At 44.2% G+C, this 23,625-nt stretch overlaps 2 protein-coding genes across 26 annotated transcripts in view; one reads left to right on the top strand and one right to left on the bottom strand.

The window, feature by feature from the left end:
• The window catches only part of PPIP5K1 (diphosphoinositol pentakisphosphate kinase 1), a 47,945-nt gene extending 35,990 nt beyond the window's left edge, over positions 1-11,955 (bottom strand). For 13 of the 25 annotated variants that reach the window (XM_066276749.1, XM_066276761.1, XM_066276760.1 and 10 more), the window contains exons 1-19: positions 11,881-11,955; positions 10,716-10,870; positions 8,319-8,415; positions 7,864-8,038; positions 7,225-7,420; positions 6,689-6,779; positions 6,408-6,493; positions 5,933-6,087; positions 5,716-5,817; positions 5,015-5,176; positions 4,781-4,902; positions 3,385-3,486; positions 3,052-3,138; positions 2,867-2,942; positions 2,613-2,722; positions 2,446-2,528; positions 2,147-2,278; positions 1,519-1,640; positions 1,035-1,217 (exon numbers count right to left, since the gene is read on the bottom strand). In XM_066276749.1, the coding sequence (XP_066132846.1) occupies positions 1,035-1,217; positions 1,519-1,640; positions 2,147-2,278; positions 2,446-2,528; positions 2,613-2,722; positions 2,867-2,942; positions 3,052-3,138; positions 3,385-3,486; positions 4,781-4,902; positions 5,015-5,176; positions 5,716-5,817; positions 5,933-6,087; positions 6,408-6,493; positions 6,689-6,779; positions 7,225-7,420; positions 7,864-8,010 (1,956 nt within the window). In that variant the 5' untranslated portion in view covers positions 8,011-8,038; positions 8,319-8,415; positions 10,716-10,870; positions 11,881-11,955. Of the gene's footprint in view, positions 1-1,034; positions 1,218-1,518; positions 1,641-2,146; positions 2,279-2,445; positions 2,529-2,612; positions 2,723-2,866; positions 2,943-3,051; positions 3,139-3,384; positions 3,487-4,780; positions 4,903-5,014; positions 5,177-5,715; positions 5,818-5,932; positions 6,088-6,407; positions 6,494-6,688; positions 6,780-7,224; positions 7,421-7,863; positions 8,138-8,318; positions 8,416-10,715; positions 10,871-11,140; positions 11,274-11,452; positions 11,476-11,578; positions 11,639-11,709; positions 11,743-11,880 lie in introns of those variants that run through there. The other 12 variants (XM_066276766.1, XM_066276772.1, XM_066276773.1 and 9 more) reach the window with 9 other exon arrangements.
• Positions 11,956-16,027: 4,072 nt separating this feature from the next.
• LOC136335517 (creatine kinase U-type, mitochondrial) lies at positions 16,028-23,380 on the top strand. The gene is made up of 10 exons (XM_066276720.1): positions 16,028-16,307; positions 17,125-17,435; positions 18,064-18,262; positions 18,466-18,561; positions 18,923-19,144; positions 19,294-19,379; positions 19,497-19,620; positions 22,476-22,610; positions 22,805-22,930; positions 23,143-23,380. Exons 2-10 carry the CDS (start codon positions 17,287-17,289, stop codon positions 23,257-23,259), a joined length of 1,254 nt encoding a protein of 417 aa, XP_066132817.1. The 5' UTR covers positions 16,028-16,307; positions 17,125-17,286; the 3' UTR covers positions 23,260-23,380.
• The last annotated feature ends 245 nt before the right edge of the window (positions 23,381-23,625 follow it).

Here is a 23,625-nt window from a genome sequence, read left to right as displayed (position 1 = left end):
AACTATGAGTTGATGTTTCTCATCTTTCTCCCTTCCTGTCTTTCTCTCTCTCTCAAAAAAACAAGAACAAAAACAAAAACAAAAAACCTTTGAAGTTACTATTTTAAGTTACCATTTAAAAGTCTGGCTACCATGCTAGAGAAACCATATGGAAAAAAATATGTGGGGAGAAGAGGCCCAGGGACCACAGGAAGAGAATGAAAAGAGAGAGAGCCCAGCCATCTCAGCATCCTAGTCAAGCCTCCAGATGGTTCCAGCTCCAACATCTGGATAACATCTAGGCAGTTTTAGGAGAGATCTCAAGCAAGAGTAGTTGAGCTTAGAAGTGTAAGACAATAAAATAGTGGTTGTTTTTAAGTTAATGAGTTTTGGGATACTTTCTTGTGAGGAATAATTAAAATATTCTGCCCTGGCCGGATAGCTTGGTTGGTTAGAGCATCATCCCTAAGCATAGAGATTGTTGGTTCAATACCCAGTCAGAGCACATACATGAACAAATCATTGTTCTTGTCTATCTCTCTTTCCCTCCCATCCTCTCTTGCTAAAATCAGTAAGTAAAAATTTTTTTAAATAATAATTAAAACATTCTCTCATTCAAAATCTTTGGGATCAATATGTCTGGAATCGAGAATTTTTCAAACTTTAGGAAGTTAATATACGGCGTATGCTATATTTTATATAATACCTCCAGCAGGGCCTAGTACATAATCAAACACATTTTTATTTATGCAGCAAAATGTATGACTATACTAAATGGAATAAATAGGGATTAGAAATATTTATCATATCAAATTTTGCTGCCAAATGAATCTTGGTACCAAACGTATAAAACTCCTTTTGATTTTTGAAATTGTGGACAAGAGAGTATGGACCCATACCTATCTCAAAGGGTAAGGATTAAATGAGATGATGTATAGAAAGCACATAAAACAGTACCTGGCACATGATAAGTACCATTATTGATCACTATTATTTAGAATTCTAGGAATTTGGGATCAGGGGTATATGGAGAAGAAAGATAGGGAGAGCTTGACCTGATCATAATCCTCAGGGCCAAAGGGTGCATCCCGCTGCAAAATATGGTGAAGTTGAGCCTTCACCCGGTGCTGGCAGCTGCTTAAGGAATCGCTATCACTGTCCAGAAGCCCGTTCATGTTGGCACTCTTCACCATTTGTACCAAAATGGGTGTCAGCTCCCCTTCTAGAGCCAAAAGCCCCTGAAAGGGAAGTACAAAGTCTATCAGTTTTCCTTCCAGTCTAGCATAATCCCCCTAAGCCTAGATGGTCTGAGAGATCAAATGAGAGCTGGCTAGGAGAACTGGGGTATATAGGTCAAGGGCCTACCCTCACTTATTATTCTCAGCTTGTTCTCAGTAGTATAGAATGGGGTCAAACATAGAAGAAACTTTTCTGAGTTAGCACATAAACACCCTAAAATTTCCCAACTATATAGTTTTCCAAACTCTCTGTTTCTCTTCCTAAAGGAAGCTGGGACTATGGGATAACTGTAATGTGTACCTTGGCAAAGGCAGCAGCAGTCATCTGGACACGGCCTTCATCAGAGGCATAGATCTTGAGATCATGGCGGAAAGTGCTATGAAGACGAAGCAGCCCACAGCCAGGGAAGCCAGCATAGTCACCTGGGGGCAGAGGGGAGGACCAGGAATGCATTCCACAAATACCCGCATGGAAGAAAGAATTCCCGTCTGACCAGGTGGTGGCGCAGTGGATAGAGCGTCGGACTGGGATGCAGAGGACCTAGGTTTGAGACCCTGAGGTCGCCAGCTTGAGTGTGGGCTCATCTGGCTTGAGCAAAAAAGCTCACCAGCTTGGACCCAAGGTCGTTGGCTTGAGCAAGGGGTTACTTGGTCTGCTGAAGGCCCGTGGTCAAGGCACATATGAGAAAGCAATCAATGAACAACTAAGTTGTCGCAATGAAAAACTAATGATTGATGCTTCTCATCTCTCTCCATTCCTGTCTGTCCCTATCTATTCCTCTCTCTGACTCTGTCTCTGTAAAAAAAAAAAAAAAAGAATGCTCATTCCCACTTGAACTTTCCTATTGCCTCACTCTCTTCATTTTTCCAACTTATCCTTTAGTCAGTTTATCCCAGCCCTGCCAGGTGTTTACTCCCCAAACACTCACCCTGTCCTCCAGGGTACATGCAGCGAAAAGCTCGCCCCAGCTCCTCAGCCTGAACACGGCCAGCAGGGGTCAGTTCTCCACCCCATTTCAGTACCAGCAAAAGAGATTGAGCCAGGGCCTCCTGCTGTGGTTCTGCAGGAATGAAGGTCAGTGGCTAGGTCTAGATCTGAGGAAAATACTGGGGACATCTAAATGTTAGGTCTTTAAGGAGCCCGGAAAGGTACTCTGGGGTAGAGGTTATCTAAAGTTTCAAGAATAAGAGATCTGAATGATAATGGGAACAGGTTACTATATCTTACCTTGCCCCTCATTAGAAGCTTTTACTCCATGAGGGTAGTACGTCAATTGCACCTTCCGGTTGATGCCTGAGAAATGACCATACCTACAAGATAAACTCATAGTTTACTTTCTATCCCAGCCCCCAGTTCTCACTGTTTTCGCTCCCTTTTTCTATCCCCTTTCTCACATCTCCAGCACAGACTTCAGCTGCTCTAGTTTCCCAGTCTTCTCCTCGATCTCACCACCTGGTTCTTTCTCTAGTTCTGCCAATAGCAGCCTTGCGATGTCCAGCACCTCCTGGAGGAAATAATAAAATATCCATGCAGAAGGCCAATTCCTGGCCAGTTACCCTTTCATTCTGGTTTCTCATGGAGGCTTCCAGTCCCATTCCCTCTGTCCTTCTCATAGCACTGCTGCTCCAAACCAGATTCACTATCTTACCTGCAGCTGCTCAGGCCGCTTTAGTTTTAATTTCCCTGTTTTGTAGCCACCATGTTTTTCAAATAGACTAAAAAACCTGAAGAAATAAAAAGAAGTTTCAGTATAGAGTGAGAAAGTCAAAGCCTCTGTGAACTGCCTCTCCCCATTTCAAAATCTATTTGCCTAAATCAGGGCACTCTTTCTACCTTGGATGTGTCACTTCCATCTTCATCTTCTGCTTGGGGGTACGGTCCCCATGACGAATAATCGCGATGACACAACGAAGTTCCATCCTAAGATAAGGAGTGTTCTTAGAACCTCTCCCCATTCCATCCCTCGCCACCTCCCATCATTTCATCCTACTTGACATGTCAAAGAACAGAAGAAAACTATCTGAGATTAGGAATATAGGCAAGATTAAGAAAACCAGCTAGAAGAGACCCAGGCTCCACTGGTCAGAATACACAGGGTCAGGAAGTAACTATTGGTCTGATGTAGGTGCCTTAAGTAGGTTACTCCAGATTTTTTACTTTGCTCACATAGTGCCAGATGTGGTAGGGACAATGGGAATGTCCTCAGCCTCTGTGGGGATAGACCATGGAATCTGGAACTGTGGGGCAAGTTCCCGCATTATGGTGTTCCTAGAAGGAGAAACATGAAAGAGCTGTGTGAAAATGAATGAACCAGAACTACACATATGAACAAAGTCACTAAACACAGCATGCTGAAGAATAATACATTAATATAAAGTATAAAAGCATGCAAAAAAAGACAGCCCCAAATTTTTAGTAAAAATGTTACTAAATATTGTATGGGATTGACAAACACCAAATACCTCTGCGTAGGAAGGAAAGAGATGTAATTAGTGAGGAGTATGAAGGAGCTTCAGTTACATTTGTGTGTGTGTGAGAGAGGAGGGGAGATGGTGAGACAGCTTCCTGCATGCACCCTGACCGGGATCCACGTGACAACCCCTGTCTGGAACCAATGCTCAAATCAACTGAGCTATCCTCAGCACCCAGGGTCAATGCTCAAACCAATTGAACCAATGAGCAAGAAGCAAAAAGGGAGAGAAGGCGAAGGAGGCAGAGAGAAGTGGATGGTCGCTTCTCTTATGTGCCCTGACTGGGAATTGAACCTGGGACATCCATATTTTAGGACAACACTCTGTCCACTTAGCCAACCGGCAAGGGCCTCAACTACATTCTTTTTTTTTTTTTTTTTTTTAATACAGAGACAGAGAGAGAGTCAGAAAGTGGGATAGATAGGGACAGACAGACAGGAACAGAGAGAGATGAGAAGCATCAATCATTAGTTTTTTGTTGCAACACCTTAGTTGTTCATTGATTGCTTTCTCAAATGTGCCTTGACTGTGGGCCTTCAGCAGACCGAGTAACCCCTTGCTCGAGCCAGTGACCTTGGGTCCAAGCTGGTGAGCTTTGCTCAAACCAGATGAGCCCGCGCTCAAGCTGGTGACCTCGGGGTCTCGAACCTGGGTCCTCTACATCCCAGTCCGAGGCTCTATCCACTGCGCCACTGCCTGGTCAGGCTCAGCTACATTCTTAATATTTTATTTCTTAAGCTCAATGGTGAATACATGGATACTAACCATATTCATCATTTCTTATACATTTTTAAATGTTTTAAAATACTATGTGATGAATTTTTTTAAAAGTTGTTTTTAAACAGTATTATAGTATGATTACATTTGATAAAATAAATTTAGTTTGTTTATACATGGCAGAAAAAGACATGCTGTTACATTTAAGACTGTCAACAGTAATTACCTCTGGGTAGTGCTGGGAAGACAAGAGGGCTGAGGAATCCTTTCTCTATTTTTCTTTTTCACTTCTAAATCATTTAAATTAAAGTAAAAGCTTTCTAACTCTCTTCTCTAAGTCCATTCTCCCCAGCCCAAACCACTGTGTCCCTTACCCCAGAATCTTGGCACAGTCATCATAGTATTTCATCGAATTCTTGACAAAACTGAAGCCATTGACATCACATACAAAGGAATGACCATTGGCACGAAGAAGGTCAAAACCACAAACTGTTTGCTGCAAGGCAAAGAAGCAATATGAGAACAAGAGAGTCATTCTTTCTTCTGAGACCTCTGCTCCTGTCTCCCTCATTACACAGAGCCCCTCACCCCTATGGGCCTTCCTCTACCTTAAATGCTACGCAGACTTTCCTGGCCACCAGCTTTTCCATGGCAGTCAGCATCACTGGATATCGAATCTCTTTCCCTTCACTGTCTCGTTCAACCTTCCCATCCAAAGCTGGAGATTTTCTGGCTTCAGCATGAGCATAATCTGGCCCCACTGTATATACCTGCAGGTACATAGCATCACTGAGTATGCCCACAGCTCACCCTGCATATAAGAAGACAATATGAGCACTAGGTATGTAGACTAGTTTCAGAGTGAAAAAACAAAAACAAAACAAAAAAATAATCTGAGTATTAAGAACAGGAGACACATTTTTCTCACTGAGCCCTACTGAAATATAATTATGAAGGTTTCTCCTAGGGACTCCAGCACTATCATCTAGTCCTTATTAAGAAATAACTTACCAACATTAAATCATGTCCCATGTCACCCTTGCCCTGGCTCTGACAGTGATAATGTAAAATATCTACTTCCCCTACTTGCTATTACTGCTCACAAAAATTAGGGGATATTTTATTGCTTCATATTCATTTTGAAATATCCCCTAATTTTTGTGAGCAGTATATTTGTACCTGAATATGAAAGCCACTCACATTCACACTTTATTTTCTATGACCCCCTCCCCATGCTTCCACTTGCTCCCCAAGCATCCCATCCCACCCAGACATTTATAACCTCTTAAATCCCTGTATCCACCATAACCTTGACATCTGTGCCATCTGTGGGCATAAACTCCTCATAGATGTATGACCCTGTCTTTCGGACGCTGCTCTCAGGAGAGTAAACGCTGCTTCGGCTGCCAATCTTTGGAAGGAAAAGGAATAAAAAAAGAATGTTGCCTCTATTTTATTCCCAAATCCTCCAGCTTCCCTCTCCACAGCCTCATTCTTGTCCTTTTACTTCTCAGATTCCCCCATACCTTACGAAAGAGGCGCTGGCTTCCTCCTCCAGCTGAGCTGGGGTAGTAGATGTACACATTGTGGTCCTCTGCACTCACTGGCTTCTCCACAAAGGGCTTGGGAAAGACAGCTCCGTTTACCTCTACGTGATCTTCACCTTCTATCAGGTTGCACTCTGAAAGATAGATATGTAGTCACTCCTAGGACCTAGGATTGTAGAATATATCCAACTCTCTTTCTCCAAGTTTTAATCTCCATAACTCTCAAATTTCTATGACCATATCTTAGTAATAAATATGGTAATTTCTATATGGTATATATATCTGTATAAGATATCCAAGGCTGAGTCCAAAGACCCATGGCTCTAACTCTACCCATAACCTAATAACCAAAGCCTCACTTACATAGGTGATACATAGATGTCTAGAGAATGGAGAATTGGGCTAAGTCATAGAAAGAAAGGCAGGTCAGGATTGGACAACACCAGGTACTCACCCTCAGGCTGGGCAGGGTCACGGTTGAGCACCGCATATCGAGGCAGATCAATACCCTCCTCCTGCAGAATTCGGTACACCTCCCTCCTGTCATGCACAGAATAAATTAGCTGGGAGAGGTGGAGATGGTGACTATGTGGAGGGGCTAGGGATTTCATTTGCTCAATAATTGGGAGGTACTAGGGTGCAGAATTCAAGAGGATATGGTACAAAAATTAAGCATGTTTGACTCTGCCCCTCCCAGAGTGGGTTCTCCAAACAGGCATGATCACAGTGCTATACCTATCCTGGATGTAATACTGCATAGCCAGGTCATTGATAAGAAAGGGATTTCGAAGTTTGGAGTACGCAACAGCTTTGTCCAGAGGAAAGCCTAGGATGGAGAAAGACAACAGAGACCAAAGGAAGAAAGTGAGAGACAAAGTGAGAAAAAGGCAAGATATATAGACATATTAAAGCTATTTGTTGCCATTGAGCTCCTCTATCCACCTACCCCATCCCTTATTCTTCTGCCTAACTTTCCAAATCCAGAATTTCCATCAGGAAAAAGTAAAAAAGAAATTATTTTTATAGTACTTCCAGAGATCCAGTTATGTTAGAGATCTTAAGAATTGTAGAGCTGCCCTGAGGTTCAAATATGAACTTTTCACTACCTGCAGCAACTCCCCCAAAATGTAGGGAAAGCAAATGCTTTTGCACGGCTCTCTAGTATGTCCAGGAGAACTAAAGGCCTCTTTACTATCTGATAGTAAGAACCTCATCTCCCAGTCCAACATTCTGAACACCATTCCTTCTCATTTTCCTTTACAGACCCTGACCTTTGGAGTGGAAAGAAATGAGGCAGTGGCAGGATGGCCAGTTTTCTACAGGTTCATTGAGGATCACATCTTCTCCCAGGATAATAACAGTCAGGTAGTCAAATCTGCAGAGTCGCTCTAGGATTTGGGTCATTGGCTTGGACTTGGATTTCTTGGTCATGGCACAGATGCCAACAATGATCTGAGGTTCAGGAGGCTACAGAGAGGAAGTGCTGTCAGGAATTCGGGAGCTTCCCACCTGGACCATTCCTATCAGGGAATACTGTCTCATCTCCTTAGGGCACAGTTTCTTGCCAGGACTTTGGACCTATGGGGTAAAAGTCTCCTACCTTAGGTCTAGATTAGGGTCCCTGTAGGGATTCCTACTGCCTACAGAACAGGAATCTTTCCATAGTAGGAAATGTGTGCTCAGGCAGAAGAACCTGAGAACCAATAGCCATGAGGCAATAGGGAAGGGCTTCAAAGGGAGGCAGTCCAACCAATCTCCACTCCTTCTCCCCTTAATCAGGATAGGGACTGTTTATGAGAGGAAGTCTATGCTTTTGAAAAGAATAAATGAAGTGTCTTCATCCAAATGGAATTTTGATTCTTTATAACAGGGGTCCCAATACCAAGTTATATCATTTTCTCTAGTCTTACCACTTCATCCTCCTCATCCTCAAGGAGCTCACTGTCACTCTCTTCTGTCCTCATGCTTATATGATGGGTGCCCAGCCCCTCATCTCCAGCTCCAAGGAAGAAGTGGGCTGTGGCACTCTCGCTCTCACCGGCCGGCAATGACCACATCCCCGCCGGAGCACCCACTCATCCCGTTCTGCAGTGAAGGGTATCTCATTAGCTCAGAATCCAAGCCCCATGACAGGAGGTGGGGTGGGGGATGGGGATGAGGAAACAAGAGGGAAGCACAAGGGAACTAAGGGAAACAAAAAAAGCTATGGTAAGTAAGATAAACAGGAAAGGAGGCATGTGAGCTATGACTTGAAATGACTAGAGATCCATAAAAGAAAAGCAAGTTCTCCCTTTTCCTCCCAGCTCACCCCACCTCCAACTGTGAGACTGACTGGTAAGAGGATCAATAGATTAATAACCCTTACAGTGCTGGCATGTCCCTGATTCTGCCAGCAGGAAACACCCGTTAACTCCAGTAGCAAACGGGAAAGGCAGTTCCTCATGGAAGGTTACTGTCGATTCCTATGAGAAAAAAATAGTGATATTTCAAACTCTGAATCCATTCCAATATGTTCCTAGTCCTTCTCTACCTCCCCACAGTTAGTGATGAACTCAGTGATTTAATTTGGGGTCAGAGGAATGAGAGAGATCAGCTGCCTTTGCCCTTATCCCCTATCTTCATTTCTGCCATGGATTAAAAAAAAAATTAGTTAAGGCACTCTATGTTCTGAGTATTATCCAAACATTAAAATTCTCTATCCCCCTGCCTCTCCTTCATCTGCTCCACCTTAAAAGACAGATACCCAAGTTCAAAAATTTTGTTCAAGGAAATAGATCTGATGCCAGTTGTGAGACTGAGGATACAGGCACCCACACAACAGCTTCCAACCCATTCTCAAACTAAAATTTCTTTGTTTGTTTTTTTACAGAGACAGAGAGAGAGTCAAAGAGAGGGATAGATAAAGACAAACAGGAACGGAGAGAGATGAGAAGCATCAATCATTAGTTTTTCACTGCAACACCCTAGTTGTTCATTGATTGCTTTCTCATATGCGCCTTAACCGTGGAGCTACAGCAGACCGAGTAACCCCTTGCTCAAGCCAGCGACCTTGGGTCCAAGCTGGTGAGCTTTGCTCAAACCAGATGAGCCCTCGTTAAAGCTGGCAACCTCAGGGTCTCGAACCTGGGTCCTCCACATCTCAGTCCGACGCTCTATCCACTGCACCACTGCCTGGTCAGGCTCAAACTGAAATTTCAATTTTTTTCTCCACCACCTCTGGTACTACAGACCCAAGGCTAGTCTAGGCCAATGTCCCTCACACCAGAGCTACAGTGGGAAAAAAATCCAGCCTAGAGTTATGATCAGTGAGATTATTTTAAGACTTAAACTTGAGTCAGAACAACTTGGCAGCTCTAATTCTGCATACATACTCCTAGAGTAGTGGTGCTTAATCAATTGTAAATATGCTGTGTAGGGGACATTTGCAGGAGACATTTTAGTTGTCACATCTTGGGATGTGCTATTGGCATCTGGTCAGGAGATGTAGGGATGCTGTGAAATATTCTAAAATGGATAGGATATTTTACCACAACAAAGAATTATCCAGTCCAAAATGTTGGTAGTACTAAAGTTGAGAATTCCGGCTGTAGAGACTTGTACAAGGATGCTCATAAACTCGCTGTTAGTAATAGGAAAAATTAAAAACTCAGATGTCACAAGTAGAAGAATGGATAAATAAAATAACAGACTAACAGCAATAAAAAAATGACTCAAACAACACGAACAGCTTCCAAGTGCAAACTATAGAAATACAAGTAGCACAGTTCCATTGTGTAAATAAAAAATATTACATATGTTTATGGCTGTATACATAACTAGAAGTATAAGAATAGACTGGAAAGAAAAACAACAAATTCATGATAGTGGTTACCTCTAAGGAGAGAGAAGAATGGGACTGAGAGAATGCAAATGGAACTTCACAACCCTATCTATAATGTTCATTTCAATTTAAACAATTTGAACCAAATATACAAAAGGTTAACCTTTATTAATACTAATCTGTGAGACTCCGGGTATTTGTTACTTTTTTCCCCAAAAAATACAATTTAGTCACACATCAGTAATTTTCCACATTCTGCAAAAGTTCTCAAAAGTGCTGACTGATGACTAAGGAAAGCCACAAACTCCTTAAGTATATGGATTAATTTAGCCTTATAGCATTTTAAGTCTTCAATAATAATTACTTTCTGTATTTTTATTAAAACACTTTTATTACAAATTGCAGCTTTGATTAGAAAGTTACAATTAACCTTTATCTAAACCTCAATCTTTCCAGTTTTTACCAATCCGTTTGTCTCCCCTGCTCAACCACCCAGGAGGCACAACATTCTCCTCAGATTTAACATTTTCAGTGGTGCACTGCAGGCCTTATACATATACTTCCCCTCCTGATTAATAGGCTATTTCTTTTCATTCCCTTTCAGTGACCTGACCCAATTTCCATGACTTGTGGCATGCCCAAGGTCCCTGCATAGTTTAACCAAGTAAAATTTTGTTGCAATCTTTATCCTTTCTCTAAAGCAGGTGCTTTTTCTCAGGTCTAAGATTCCTAATCTTTCACCCTTTCTTCCACTGAGTCCTTCCTGGTTTTCTACTGAATATACACAGTCATGCTCTTGAGATTCTATCACAACTCTATAATAGAAGGGGGAAGGAGAGTCTGTTCACAAGAGGTGAGAGGTCTAAATTCACAGTTAACAAAGCAAAAATAGAAGCCTGACAGAAATAGCTATGAAATAAGCCAGGATTTATTTAGATGTACCTCTGGGAGAAGCTAGGGCTTAACGTGGTGTTGCAAGAGCCATTCCCTTGTTTCCTGTGCTTGTCTCCCATTCCCTCTCACCCAATACTTCGTTGTGAAAGAAAACTTCAGACTCTACATTAGGTTAAAGGGCAGTCCTACGCTGGCCAGTATCCCTGTGGAAGGAAGAAAGGGAGGGAGGAAGGGAGGGAGGAGATTGGTAAGTAAGGAGAAAGGAAGGGGAAGGTGGGCAATCTTCTCAGGAACATCCATGTTAAATTGGACCTGGAGAAGGGGTAAGCTGTGTAACTTCTATATGCCTAAGAGTTTAGGGCTGCTTGCAGTGGTCCTCCCCACCGCTCGACGGAGGACTCCACCAGGTGTGAGGGGGGAAGTCAATACTGAGTGCAGGCAGGATTACAATCTTCCTAACCCTTCATACCTACCCTTGTTCTGACACTGACGAACTGCGCTGATGCCCTCGTCCTCAGTTATCAATTCACTCATACCGCCTGCTTTCCCCAACTTGCTGAAATGGCTCTTCATTGACTGCCCTAACCACTCCCATAACTGATCAACTAATCCAATTAGTAATCGAACCAACCTCTCACTCACAGGTTCCCCGGCATTAAACAGTCCTTCAAACCCTCAGACGTGTCACCACACTTGGTAACACATTTAAATGGAACCCTCAGTGATTCCCCACAAAGACTGCCTGAGACCCATACTTGCCTCACTCTACCCCACTCCAGACTCACCTTTTCCTCTCTCTTCAACCACCCCTTCCTCAAGCTGGTTCTGCACTCTGCCTCCATTCCCACTCCTGCGCTCACGGGCTCCCCACCCTGACCTTCTCCTACGCTGCCCCCTCCCCTCACGCAGACCCTCACACGCGCGCGTCTCTTCTCTCGCCGACCCCCTGCTCGGTCCTCTCCTCACACAGGTCGCGGGCACCAATACCGCCCTCAGATCCCGACTCCACCAGCCTTTGCCCGCCCCCACCGGCCCCGCTCACTCTCCCTACGCTGACATTGAGGCCTCTCGGCTAGGTCTCTTTCCGTAGGTGCCCCCAGCTGGGAGTAACCACGGCCCTCAGGACCAACCAACCCCACTGTACCCAGACCACCCCCTCAGATACCGCCCCCAGCCCCCAGCCACTCCCCCACCGCCCCCGGCCCTCACTCACCCGCCTCCCTGAGCTCGCGCAACCGAACCTGCCGGCAGTGACACCTGACAGCAGCCCAATCAAAGCGTGACTTCTCTGCGGTGCCACCAATCAGCGGAAGGCGCGCACTGGCAACAGAGTCAGGCTGCGTTGGCCGGCGCTTCTGCGCTGGGGAGGGTGGCCCCTAGTGGCTCTGTGGAGGAAGTGCAATCTGATGCTCCCTCGGATTTCTGACTGCGTTGCCACAATCCAGATGCTTGGTGTAGACATTTTCCAGTGAGAGTAAGAAGGGGGTAAAAGAGAGATGCAGAGGGAGAGGCAGAGTTTGTGCCATTGCACCTCCTTGAGGAATAAAACTAGGTCTTCTTTTTCTTTTTTAAATAAATTAGAAAACGGGGTATGATATACATAGAGATCCAATAAATATAAGTTTAAAGTTTCAACAGGTACGGACGAGGGAAGGAAAGACTGAAGACAAGCCTGACCAAGCTGGGAGTAGACGCTGAGGACCTAGGTTTGAAACCCTGAGCTTGCCAGTGTTAGCGTGGGGTGGCTGCATTGAGCCCAAAGGTCGCTGGTTTGAAGCCCAAGGTCACTGGCTTGAGCCCAAGGTCTTTGGCTTGAGCAAGGGGTCACTGGCTCAGCTGGAGACCCCTCCTCCATCAAGGCACATATGGTAAATAAATCAATAAGGCGACCAACTTTTTTACAATGAAAAGGAGGACAAAAACAAATTGAAGAAAACAATATTGTAAATAAAAGAAACATTCATTGCAACAATAATACACTATAATATGATAAATGCATAATAAAAACATTTGTAGTATTTTATATTGTAATTATGCTTATATGCCTATTAATTTTTAATAATAATTGTAAGAAAAAAGTACTCATGTAGTAAAACTAAATATCAAACGAAACCACTAATCTGGAGTGATATTCGGGTGTATTTATCATTTTCTAATTTAAAAAGTCTGTTTTATGCAACTATTTAATCAAAATGCGTTATTAACAGATATGGTTTGAGGTTAGATTTCCACTTTAAAACTCGAATTTCGGGAAAATACTTGTAAATAAAATTATACATTTTATTAAAATTAAATAGATGATTAAATAGATATTATTAAATAGATAATGAATTAATAAAACATGAATTATGCTTACCTGTCTATGATTGAATATTCACTGAGAAAGAAATAATCGTGAGTCTACAATGTCATATGTGCCATGTCGTGTTTCAGTAAGACGTACACAAAGTCATTTGTGCGCTTGGTATAACTCAAGCTCTCTCAAAGTCTCCCGTGCAGAGTGCATGGCTCTCATAATTGCATCTCGTCACACTGTACTGATCCTTGACGAATCGTCATGTCAAATACAAATATGTCATTACACGCAATGGATCAACTCTGCATCGATCCAATATGGACATTTACAGATTAATCTTCCAATATCAAAAAAAAGGACATGTGGGAGGACACTATTTGAGGGAGGACGACCTTACAAAAGAAGGACTGTCCTCCCTAAAGGAGGATGATTGGTTACCTTACAATCAATGAACAACTAAGATGCCCCAGCGAAGAATTGATGTTTCTCATCTCTCTCCCTTCCTGCCTGTCTGTCCTTACCTGTTCCTCTTTTTGTCTCTGTCTCTTGCAAAAAACATACAAACAAACAAAAAACCTGAAGACAAAAACAGAGACAAAGAGAAAAACAGGCCCTGACCATATTGCTCAGTGGATAAGATATGGACTCGGGGCACCAGAGATCAAGGGTTCTACCAGGGTCAGGGCACACAGGAAGCAATCAATGAGTATACAACTAACTAAAACAATAAGTTGATGCTTCTCTCTCTCTCCCTTTCTTTCTCTTTCTCCTCTAAAATCAAAAGAAAAAATTTTTAAAAGAAACATCAGAAAGTTAAAGGAAGGAACAGAGAGACATATGTATGGAGGAGCCAAGTAAATGGATGGACATGGTAGACTCAACAAGTTGATTCCCATCTCCTCACTTTGCTTGCTCTCTATCCTCTAAACTTGTCTGACTCCTGACCTTGCCATTAACAGCTGTGCAGACTTGGACAAGTCATTGAACTTCCCTCGGCCTCCGTTTTCTCATCAGTAAAAGAGTATGATTAAAAGCCTACCTAACTCAGGCTACTGCATATGTGAAAGCATTTTGTATGTTTGTATTGTTACTATCTTTGCAACCTCACTTAGATTTCTCTGATCAAGACAATTTCAGCCTGACCAGGCAGTGGCACAGTGGATAGAGCATCTGACTAGGATGCGGAGGACCCAGGTTTGAGACCCCGAGGTTGCCAACTTGAGCGCAGGCTCATCTGATCTGAGCAAAAAGGTCACCAGCTTGGACCCAAGGTCACTGGCTCGAGCAAGGGGTTACTCGGTCTGCTGAAGGCCCACAGTCAAGGCACATATGAGAAAGCAATCAATGAACAACTAAGGTGTTGTAGCGAAAAACTAATGATTGATGCTTCTCATCTCTCTCCGTTCCTGTCTGTCTGTCCCTATCTATCCCTCTCTATGACTCTCTCTGTCTCTAAAAAAAAGACAATTTCAAGTTCCTTCTTTATTCTCTGTGCCCTTTGGGAATCTTATCACTCTTTCAGTCAGGTGCCTTGTTCTACTGACCCCAAGGATTGCCAAATGGGGTAGAGATGATTCTAAGTATTGGCCCTAAGAGAAATAGATAACCGTCTTAGTTCATGCTCAGGCTTCTATCCCTTCCACCAATCCAACCCTTCATATGAGTTTTTGTTTTGTTTTGCTTTGTTTTTAAGAAGGAGAGAGACGGACAAACAGGAAGGGAGAGAGATGAGAAGCATCTACTTGTGCTTATGGCACTTTAGTTATTCATTGATTGTTTTCTCATATGTGCCTTGACTGGGGTCTCCAGCTGAGCCAGTGACCCCTTGCTCAAGCCAGCAACCTTGGACTCAAGCCAGAGACCATGGGATCATGTCGATGATCCCATGCTCAAGCCAGCAGCTTCAGGGTTTCGAACCTGGGTCCTTAGTGTCCCAGGTCAACACTCTATCCACTGCATCACCGCCTGGTCAGGTTTCATACAAGTTATTAAAGCATGGTAATTAACTTGTTTTCTCATCCTCCTGAAAATGTATAGTCAGTCTCTAGTCATTCATTGGAACAATTAAATTCTATGAAATAATACATACAGGAGTTCCTTGTAATTGTAAAGTGTTTTGTAAATACTAAACATTATTGATAATAATAATTATTAAATATATTAAATACTATATATATTACTTACCATATGCTATAAGATAAATTTTTAAAATTAGTATTAATACATTATGTGCCTGTCAGAGGCTCACAGGGAATAAGAAGCTACATGAATACATATCTTTTCTCAGTGGAGCTATTATTTAAATTTAAATTTGAGCAACTATTTTCCAAACTTAAGTGATTTCTTTACCTCCTCTAGGCAAGTCTTATTTTTCGTTCTGTAATTCTCTTTTCCTGCTTCCTACCTCTTTAATGTTGGTAACCACTCTTTCAATCAAATAACCATACTGTTCCGGAAAATTATCTCCCTCCTTTATCTGGGTAAATGTACACCATTTCAAGTAATTATATTTACTTACTCATAGCTATTTCTCAATCCTGAGCCCTTACAACACAGGTAACATTTTGCATCTCTCCTAGAGTGACCACATTTCAACTGCAGAATTCAATAATTTCTCTCTGACTAGCAGAAGTTAAGTGATGGGCTCAAAAGAGAGGTGGGTGGCATCTAAGGATACCCACAAACAAGGAAAGCTGGAAAAGGAAAACAGGGAAACCTGAGAGGAATAAAGTGAATGAGAGTATAGGGGTGGAGTGGAGTCTCATCATTGAGACCAGAGGACAATGTGAAAGAAATTTTTTTTCTCAAATATTCTCCTCTAAGATTTTCAAGTATCTTACTGTCTTGTGGGTACACCAAGACAGCTGAGGGAAGGGATTTATACCACCATGTCTACCCAACCTTAACCGAACCTCCATACTGAATGAAGCCTCGTGTCTATTTTAGCTCCAACATTTATTCTCCTTTCTGCCAGGACAAAAGTCAAGTCACACCCAAGTCATACTTGGAGCTGTGGGAACAGAGCCCTCTTAAATCTGAGGAAAGGGAGGAGGAGAGAGGACCAAAAGGAAGGTGGAAATTCCTTAGAAATCTTATGCCCGTGACACCACTCCCCCTTACACTGTGGATTAAATAGCATTAGGGAGCCAAGAGAAGAAACACTTGTGGTATATGGAGACCTGTGCCTGCCTGTTTCATTCCTACACCCAATCATCTCACCACACCCTTTACCTCACCCACACTACACTCCAGACCAGGAACTGAGAGCTACAGAGAAGGGAGAGGAAGAAGAGGAAACTAACAATTCCCTGCCAACCCCAGCCCCACCGCAGTGCAACCAACAGGTAGGCAAACTTGCAAAGACTACTCGGAGAGAGTGCTGTGAGTAACAAACGGTCTGAGCCTGGAAAAGACTGTGAGAAGTAAAAGACCAAAGGTGAAATAGGGGATGGGAAGGAGGGTGGATGACAGAAAAAAAAAGTGGGGGATCTTAAGAGGTGTAGGCAGCACAAAGCAGGGCTTCAGATTAAGGGGCAGGGGCGAGGTTGGTGAACATAGCATAGATAGGTTAAGAATTTATGATTCCCTGAGTCCTCTCAACCTTGTAAGGAGAGCACAGGTGTTAAGGGAAACACCCTGGTCCTCTTCCTGGTTCTAAGGAAAAGGTGACCTTGAACCAGCGGGCGTCTTTCACAATCTCTGCCTCTCTATGCTTTCTCCGTGTCTTCCTCTGGTATCTGTGTTTATTCCACGGTTTCCCTACGGCCTCCTACCCTGGGAAGACGGAGAGGTTGCTGGGGCAGGCTGAAAGCAGAGAAGACGTTGGGCAATGTCACACACACACACACTCCCCCCGCCCCAACCCTCCGGAGTGACGAATCGGGCTAAACCGAGAGGCTTGGGAAGGGTGTTCCGACAGACCCCTTGGGTGCTGTTCCTCTACTTGGTGCTGAAATCTGGGCAGCCTCATCCCTGGGGTGCAAATCTCCAGTCCCCCTAATCTACCTGGCGGGGGCTGCCCACCTCTGTCTCCGCACACCTAGCGCGTTGGCAGGCGGGAAGGCGGAGTTTAAGCGAGCCCCACCCCTAGAGACTGCGGCTGGGGCCTCCCTCTCTTCCTCCCGCCTGCCCACCCGCTAGTTCATTGCGTCTCTACTGCAGGCTGGTTGGTACCCGCTACCACTCCAGACTTCCCTCCGGGCTCGATTTCGGCTCCAGCCTTGAACCCAGTTCCGGCCCTCAGTCCGCCTGGTTGCATCCTCCTTCCCGGTTTCTGCCCTGATCCAGCTCTTGCTCCAGCATTCCGTAGCAGGATCCTCAACCATGGCTGGTCCCTTCTCTCGCTTGCTGTCCGCCCGCCCGGGGCTCAAGCTCCTGGCTTTGGCTGGAGCTGGGTCTCTAGCTGCTGGGTTTCTGCTCCGCCTGGAACCTGTACGAGCCGCCAGTGAACGACGGAGGCTGTATCCCCCGAGGTATCAGTGTCTGAGCCCCCACCCCCACCCCGGGAAAGTGGTAATGGGAACGAAGATGGGGATGGAGATGAGGACTGAGCAACAGAGAAGGGTTATGATCACGAAGGCTCTGGGTAGAGTGCTGTACAGTCTGGAGACTCAGAGGGGTGGGGGTGGAAGCTAAAACCATAAGGCTAAAGCATTCTATGGACCTGTAGGCTATAGACCTTGTCCCCAAGACCAGCTCTTGTCCTGTAAGTTTTGGCTATACCCACTCTGTCCAAAACCCTAACTGAGACATCAGTAACCATCCTTTTTGATGCCTTTCATCTCCTTTTCTTATCCCCTACTTCCTGAATTTTCCTCCTTACTCTTTCCCCTCCCCCATTCTTAATGTTTTGCTCATGGAATGAAAGAATTGAGCCGATCTGATGAAACTGAGCTGGCCAGCCAGAGCAAGCTAGAACTGTTGGGAAAGAATAGACCCTGAAACTCTCTAATGAGATTACCAAGGTTTAGCCTCCCTATAATCTCCCCTCCTCCCAAGGAGCATAGCCAGACATGGCTAACTGGACAGCTCCTAGCTGATTGCACTGGGTTTAGGCCACCTGTGCTCTCCCTCCGTGGTTACTGGGTACCCCTTCCTTAGTGCTGAGTACCCAGACCTCCGAAAGCACAACAACTGCATGGCCAGTCACCTGACCCCAGCAGTTTATGCTCGGCTCTGCGACAAGACCACACCCACTGGTTGGACGCTAGATCAGTGTATCCAGACTGGCGTGGACAACCCCGGCCACCCTTTCATCAAGACTGTGGGCATGGTAGCTGGAGATGAGGAGACCTATGAGGTAGGGGGCCTCCAGAGTTTCCCTGGTGATCCAACTCATTTTCCCAGTAATCCCAGCTCCTTTCCCCTAAAAACCCGCCACTTATATTTGAAACTGTACCATCTGTATTTATGTTTTCTGACCCTGTGAAATCAATCCACATTTAAATCTTGAGAGGGGATGCCCCCTTCTTAACCACCTTTTCCCTCTTAATTCCTCCTCAGGTATTTGCTGAGCTGTTTGACCCTGTTATCCAAGAGCGGCACAATGGATATGACCCCCGGACAATGAAACACACCACTGACTTGGATGCCAGCAAGGTAGATAGAATATTTCACTTCTGATTTGCATCGCCTTATGTGCAATGTTCGGTTTCTCCAATCTTTAATTATTTCCTGACTCGTGGTCATTATACTGCTGAGTGTTTAGTCTTAGTGTGGAAAAAGAATTATGTTTTAAATAGCAGATATGGAGAGGAGAAAGTGGGTGAGAATGACCACACCACAAGGTGGGCAGTTTGGGGGAGGGATCATAATGCCCTCTTCAGTTGGAGTGCTTGCCTAGTGGGCTTCTTCGACAGCATGCAATGAGGACTCCTTTAGTCCTTAAGGACTTTCCCAAGGCCCTCTGTTCCCATCGACTGTGTTTCTGTGACTTATAGTAATTTCTCTTATATAACAGATCCGTTCTGGCTACTTTGATGAGAGGTATGTATTGTCCTCAAGAGTCAGAACTGGCCGAAGTATCCGGGGACTCAGTTTGCCTCCAGCTTGCACTCGGGCAGAACGACGAGAGGTGGAACGTGTTGTGGTAGACGCACTAAGTGGCCTGAAGGGTGACCTGGCTGGTCGTTACTATCGGCTCAGTGAGATGACAGAGGCTGAGCAGCAGCAGCTTATTGATGTGAGGGGCCTTGAGAGGGAGCTGAGTGGGGGGAGCAGATGGAAAGAAGAGTCAGAGGAGAGGCTGGGCCAGATGAGTTAGAATGGCTTTGAGAGGCCTAGGGGCTACTGTGTGAGAATTCTTAATCCAAGTCCCTTTACTTTCCCCAGGACCATTTCCTATTTGATAAGCCTGTGTCCCCATTGCTGACTGCAGCAGGAATGGCTCGAGACTGGCCAGATGCTCGTGGGATCTGGTATGAGGCTTACCTTACCTCTTTTGTCCCCATATCCACATAAGTTTCTTTCCGTCCATCTTTCCCAGTTCTTGCCCTATCTAGTCATCCCTGTCCTTCCTTCTTTCCTGCCCTCAGGCACAACAATGAGAAGAGCTTCTTGATCTGGATAAATGAGGAGGATCACACACGGGTCATCTCCATGGAGAAGGGTGGCAACATGAAGAAAGTGTTTGAAAGGTTCTGCCGAGGCCTCAAAGAGGTTGGAGAAGAGTGTACAAAGGAACTAGGTGGGGGGGGGGGGACATAAGGAAAAAACAAATGCTAGCACATGCAAATCGATCATATAATTTATCAACCAACCCAGGACACTATTTTTTTTTTTTAAATTTAATTTTTTTTTATTTATTTGTTTTAGAGAGGAGAGGGAGAGACAGAGAGAGGAGAGATAGAGAGAGAGAAGGGGGGAGGAGCAGGAAGCATCAACTCCCATATGTGCCTTGACCAGGCAAGCCCAGGGTTTCGAACCGGCGACCTCAGCATTTCCAGGTCGACACTTTATCCACTGCGCCACCACAGATCAGGCCCAGGACACTTTTGATAGTAAAAAAGATTACCATCAATCACTCTAGAACAGGGGTCCCCAAACTTTTTACACAGGGGGCCAGTTCACTGTCCCTCAGACCGTTGGAGGGCCGGGCTATAAAAAAAAACTATGAACAAATCCCTATGCACACTGCACATATCTTATTTTAAAGTAAAAAAAACAAAACAGGAACAAATACAATATTTAACAAGTAAATTTAAATCAACAAACTGACCAGTATTTCAATGGGAACTATGGGCCTGCTTTTGGCTAATGAGATGGTTAATATCCGGTTCCATATTTGTCACTGCTAGCTGTAACAAGTGATATGACGCGCTTCTGGAGCTGTGACACGTGCATCCGTGTCACCGGAAGTAGTACTATATGTGAGCGACGCTGTGTTTTGCTCACTAACCACCAATGAAAGAGGTGCCCCTTCTGGAAGTGTGGTGGGGGCCGGATAAATGGCCTCAGGAGGCCGCATGCTGCCCGTGGGCCATAGTTTGCGGACCCCTGCTCTAGAACAATAGGTATAAATCAGGACTGACCAGGGGAAACCAGAATATATAGTCACCCTAAGAGTAAGAAGAGAGAATGTCAGATTCTAAGGAAATAAATGAAGCAGTTGCCAGATAATCTGAAAATGAAATAACAGATGGTGGGTCAGTACCTTGAGTATATGGTATAGAATGGTGGGGTGTGCAGATAAAGAAAACTTTTGAGTCAGGATAGGTGAAAGATTGGTGTGTTCATGATTCTGTGTAACCACCCAGTTCTGAGCTGAGGTAGGCCTCAACTTTGGATTCTGTCATTCTTGCTAAAGTATCAAGTCTAAGTTTTAAATTGAGAATTGGAGGGAGATGGGCAGAAAGTCAAGAACAAAATGACTTGGAAAGTTCTGGAAAATGTGGTTCTACATGAAAGGTTGAACTGAATCTTCAATCCTATATGGACTGAGTCTACGTATTCAATTCTAGGTTAGAAATTCCTATAAAAATTTTTAAGATTTTATTTATTCATTTTAGAGAGAGAGAGAGAAGGGAGAGAGAAGTGGGGAGGAGCAGGAAGCATCAACTTCCATATGTGCCTTGACTTGGCAAGCCCAGAGTTTTGAACTGGCAACTTCAGCTTTATGGGTCAAAGCTTTATCCACTGAGGCACCACAGGCCAGCCCTAAGCCCAATTCTTATTGTATATTCTCATACATATAGTTCTATTTTGCACTTATAAAGTTCTTCTTGCCTGACCTGGCAGTGGCGCAGTGGAACGAGCATTGGACTGGGATGTGGAGGACCCAGGTTTGAGACCTCGAGGTTGCCAGCTTGAGCACAGGCTTATCTGGTTTGAGCAAGGCTCACCAGCTTGAGCCCAAGGTTGCTGGCTCGAGCAAGGGGTCACTCGGTCTGCTGTAGCCCCCCAGTCAAGTCACATATGAGAAATCAATCAATGAACAACTAAGAAGCTGCAACGAAGAATTGATGTCTCTCATCTCTCTCCCTTTCTGTCTGTCTGTCCCTATCTTGTCCCTCTCTCTGACTCTCTGTCTCTGTCACAGAAAAAAAAAAGAAAAAAGAAAGCTCTTCTGCCTTTTAGAGTCTAGCTGGGAAATTTCTACTATTTTTGGCAAGTAATAGATAATATATTCTGACTGTAAGTGGATAGGGAAGTACTTTTTAAATTATATGCCTCAGTTTCCTCATCTATAAAGTTGGGATAATAAGACTTCCTAAGTTTTAGGTTGTTGGAGGGTTTAATTAAGATAATGCTTATAAAGTACACTGTATTTGGCCAATAGTAAATGTTCAATAAGATAGGGCTGCTCTTACTATTCTAGATGAAAGGGTTTCCCCCTGTTCAACATATAAAATACCCCTTTATGCCATGGTACTTTCTGAACTATGAACCAGGTCCCCTTTACTCATGTTTCATTGGTCTTCAGGTTCATCACTCTGGCAGATCTGTACCTTCAACTCTAATAGTCATCTTTATGATTAAGATACTTAAATGAAACAAAAACACCCTTCCACATCCCTCCTTCTGCCCCACACCTACCTATAAGTCTGAATTTTCTACAGTTTTTATCTGCTTTCTGATATGTACTTCCACAGAAAGCTCTCTTACCTCTTCTTTTGGCAAAGCCTACACTCCCATTTTCTGTCTGAAAGGACCCTCCCAAGATCTAGGCTCATTAGCAAAGCAAAGATAATCTGTGCTTGCAGAGCTCATTGACTAATCAACCTTTCTCAGTTCAGTTCAACATCTAAACCATCCTTAATGCATCATTCTCTCAAGTTTCTCTTCCTCCACAAACAAGATATTTTTCTGCAATCTCATTTTATGGGCTTACCTTGTATGCAAGATAATAACAAGCCATTTTCGCCCCCCCAAAAAATAAAAATTAAAACCCGAGCAGTGTCATTTTTTCACCTAAGTTTCTGGTTCTAGACATATTTCTAGAGTTTCTGTGGGTCTAGCTAAGGAAAGGTCCACAAATTTCTGATTTTTCACTAACAGAGATTTTGTGACCTCAGGTGGAACGGCTGATCCAGGAGCGCGGTTGGGAGTTCATGTGGAATGAGCGTTTGGGATACATCTTGACCTGTCCGTCTAACCTGGGCACTGGACTTCGAGCAGGAGTACACATCAAACTGCCCCTGCTAAGCAAAGTAAAGGAGTTATGGGGTTAGAGAGGGGTGTGATTGAGGAAGGTGGCTGTGTGCGGATCAGGGAGTGGGAAAGGAGCCAGACACACTATGGCTAAAGGGTCTGGGAAAGAGCTCCGAGTAGGTTCAGGGCCCTCTCAGGTAGAACCTGTCTCTGCCTCTACTGACCCTGCTCCCAATCCCTATCTCCCTTCTAGGATAGCCGCTTCCCCAAAATCCTGGAGAACCTAAGACTCCAAAAGCGTGGCACTGGAGGAGTGGACACAGCGGCCACAGGCAGCATCTTTGACATCTCTAACTTGGACCGACTGGGCAAGTCAGAGGTGAGGTCTACAGGGATTAGGGTAAGGAGAGGTATAGGTCTGTGGGGGTTGAGATAAGACAGTGACTGGGTCTCAAGAATGTAACAGAATCTGAAATAAAATTCAGGTTGAGTGGGGAGGCAATTGGAAATGAGTTCTCAGAGGAGGCAAATCAGTGCTCAAGAAAGAAACTCAGGTTATGGGAAGCAAGATCAAGGGTTAGTGTCCTTTAGGTGGAGCTGGTACAACTGGTCATCGATGGAGTAAACTATTTGATTGACTGTGAACGGCGTCTGGAGAGAGGCCAGGATATCCGTATCCCTCCACCTCTCATCCACAACAAGCATTAACTCCCCATCAGCAGATGACTCACGATCTCCAGGACTTCTGCCCATTCAAATGGTGGCCATTCCACTTGCCCTGGAAACCCCAACTTCCTCTGTCTCAGTAAAGACACCTTGTTATGCTCCAGCTGTCTGTGTTATTTCTAATGATGGGGCGAGGAGGGAGCAGCCTCCATGAAAGGAAAAGAAGCAGTGGGGTTATTTATGATGGTAAGAGACTCCAAATATGGCAGGAATACTGATTCTCAGTTGGGTGGAATGCTTAGCATTTTACTCATATTCCTCATCAGCTTCCTGAAAATAATGAGAATATACTCCCATTTGCATTTTATTCACTATGATGTAAGGTTTTCTTCCCAACAATCTCTCTTT

The sequence above is a fragment of the Saccopteryx bilineata genome, chromosome 4, assembly GCF_036850765.1.
Source record: "Saccopteryx bilineata isolate mSacBil1 chromosome 4, mSacBil1_pri_phased_curated, whole genome shotgun sequence".
Taxonomy (NCBI): domain Eukaryota; kingdom Metazoa; phylum Chordata; class Mammalia; order Chiroptera; family Emballonuridae; genus Saccopteryx; species Saccopteryx bilineata.
Note: the sequence above shows the minus strand (reverse complement) of the source record. Positions and strands in the feature narration are given on the sequence as shown.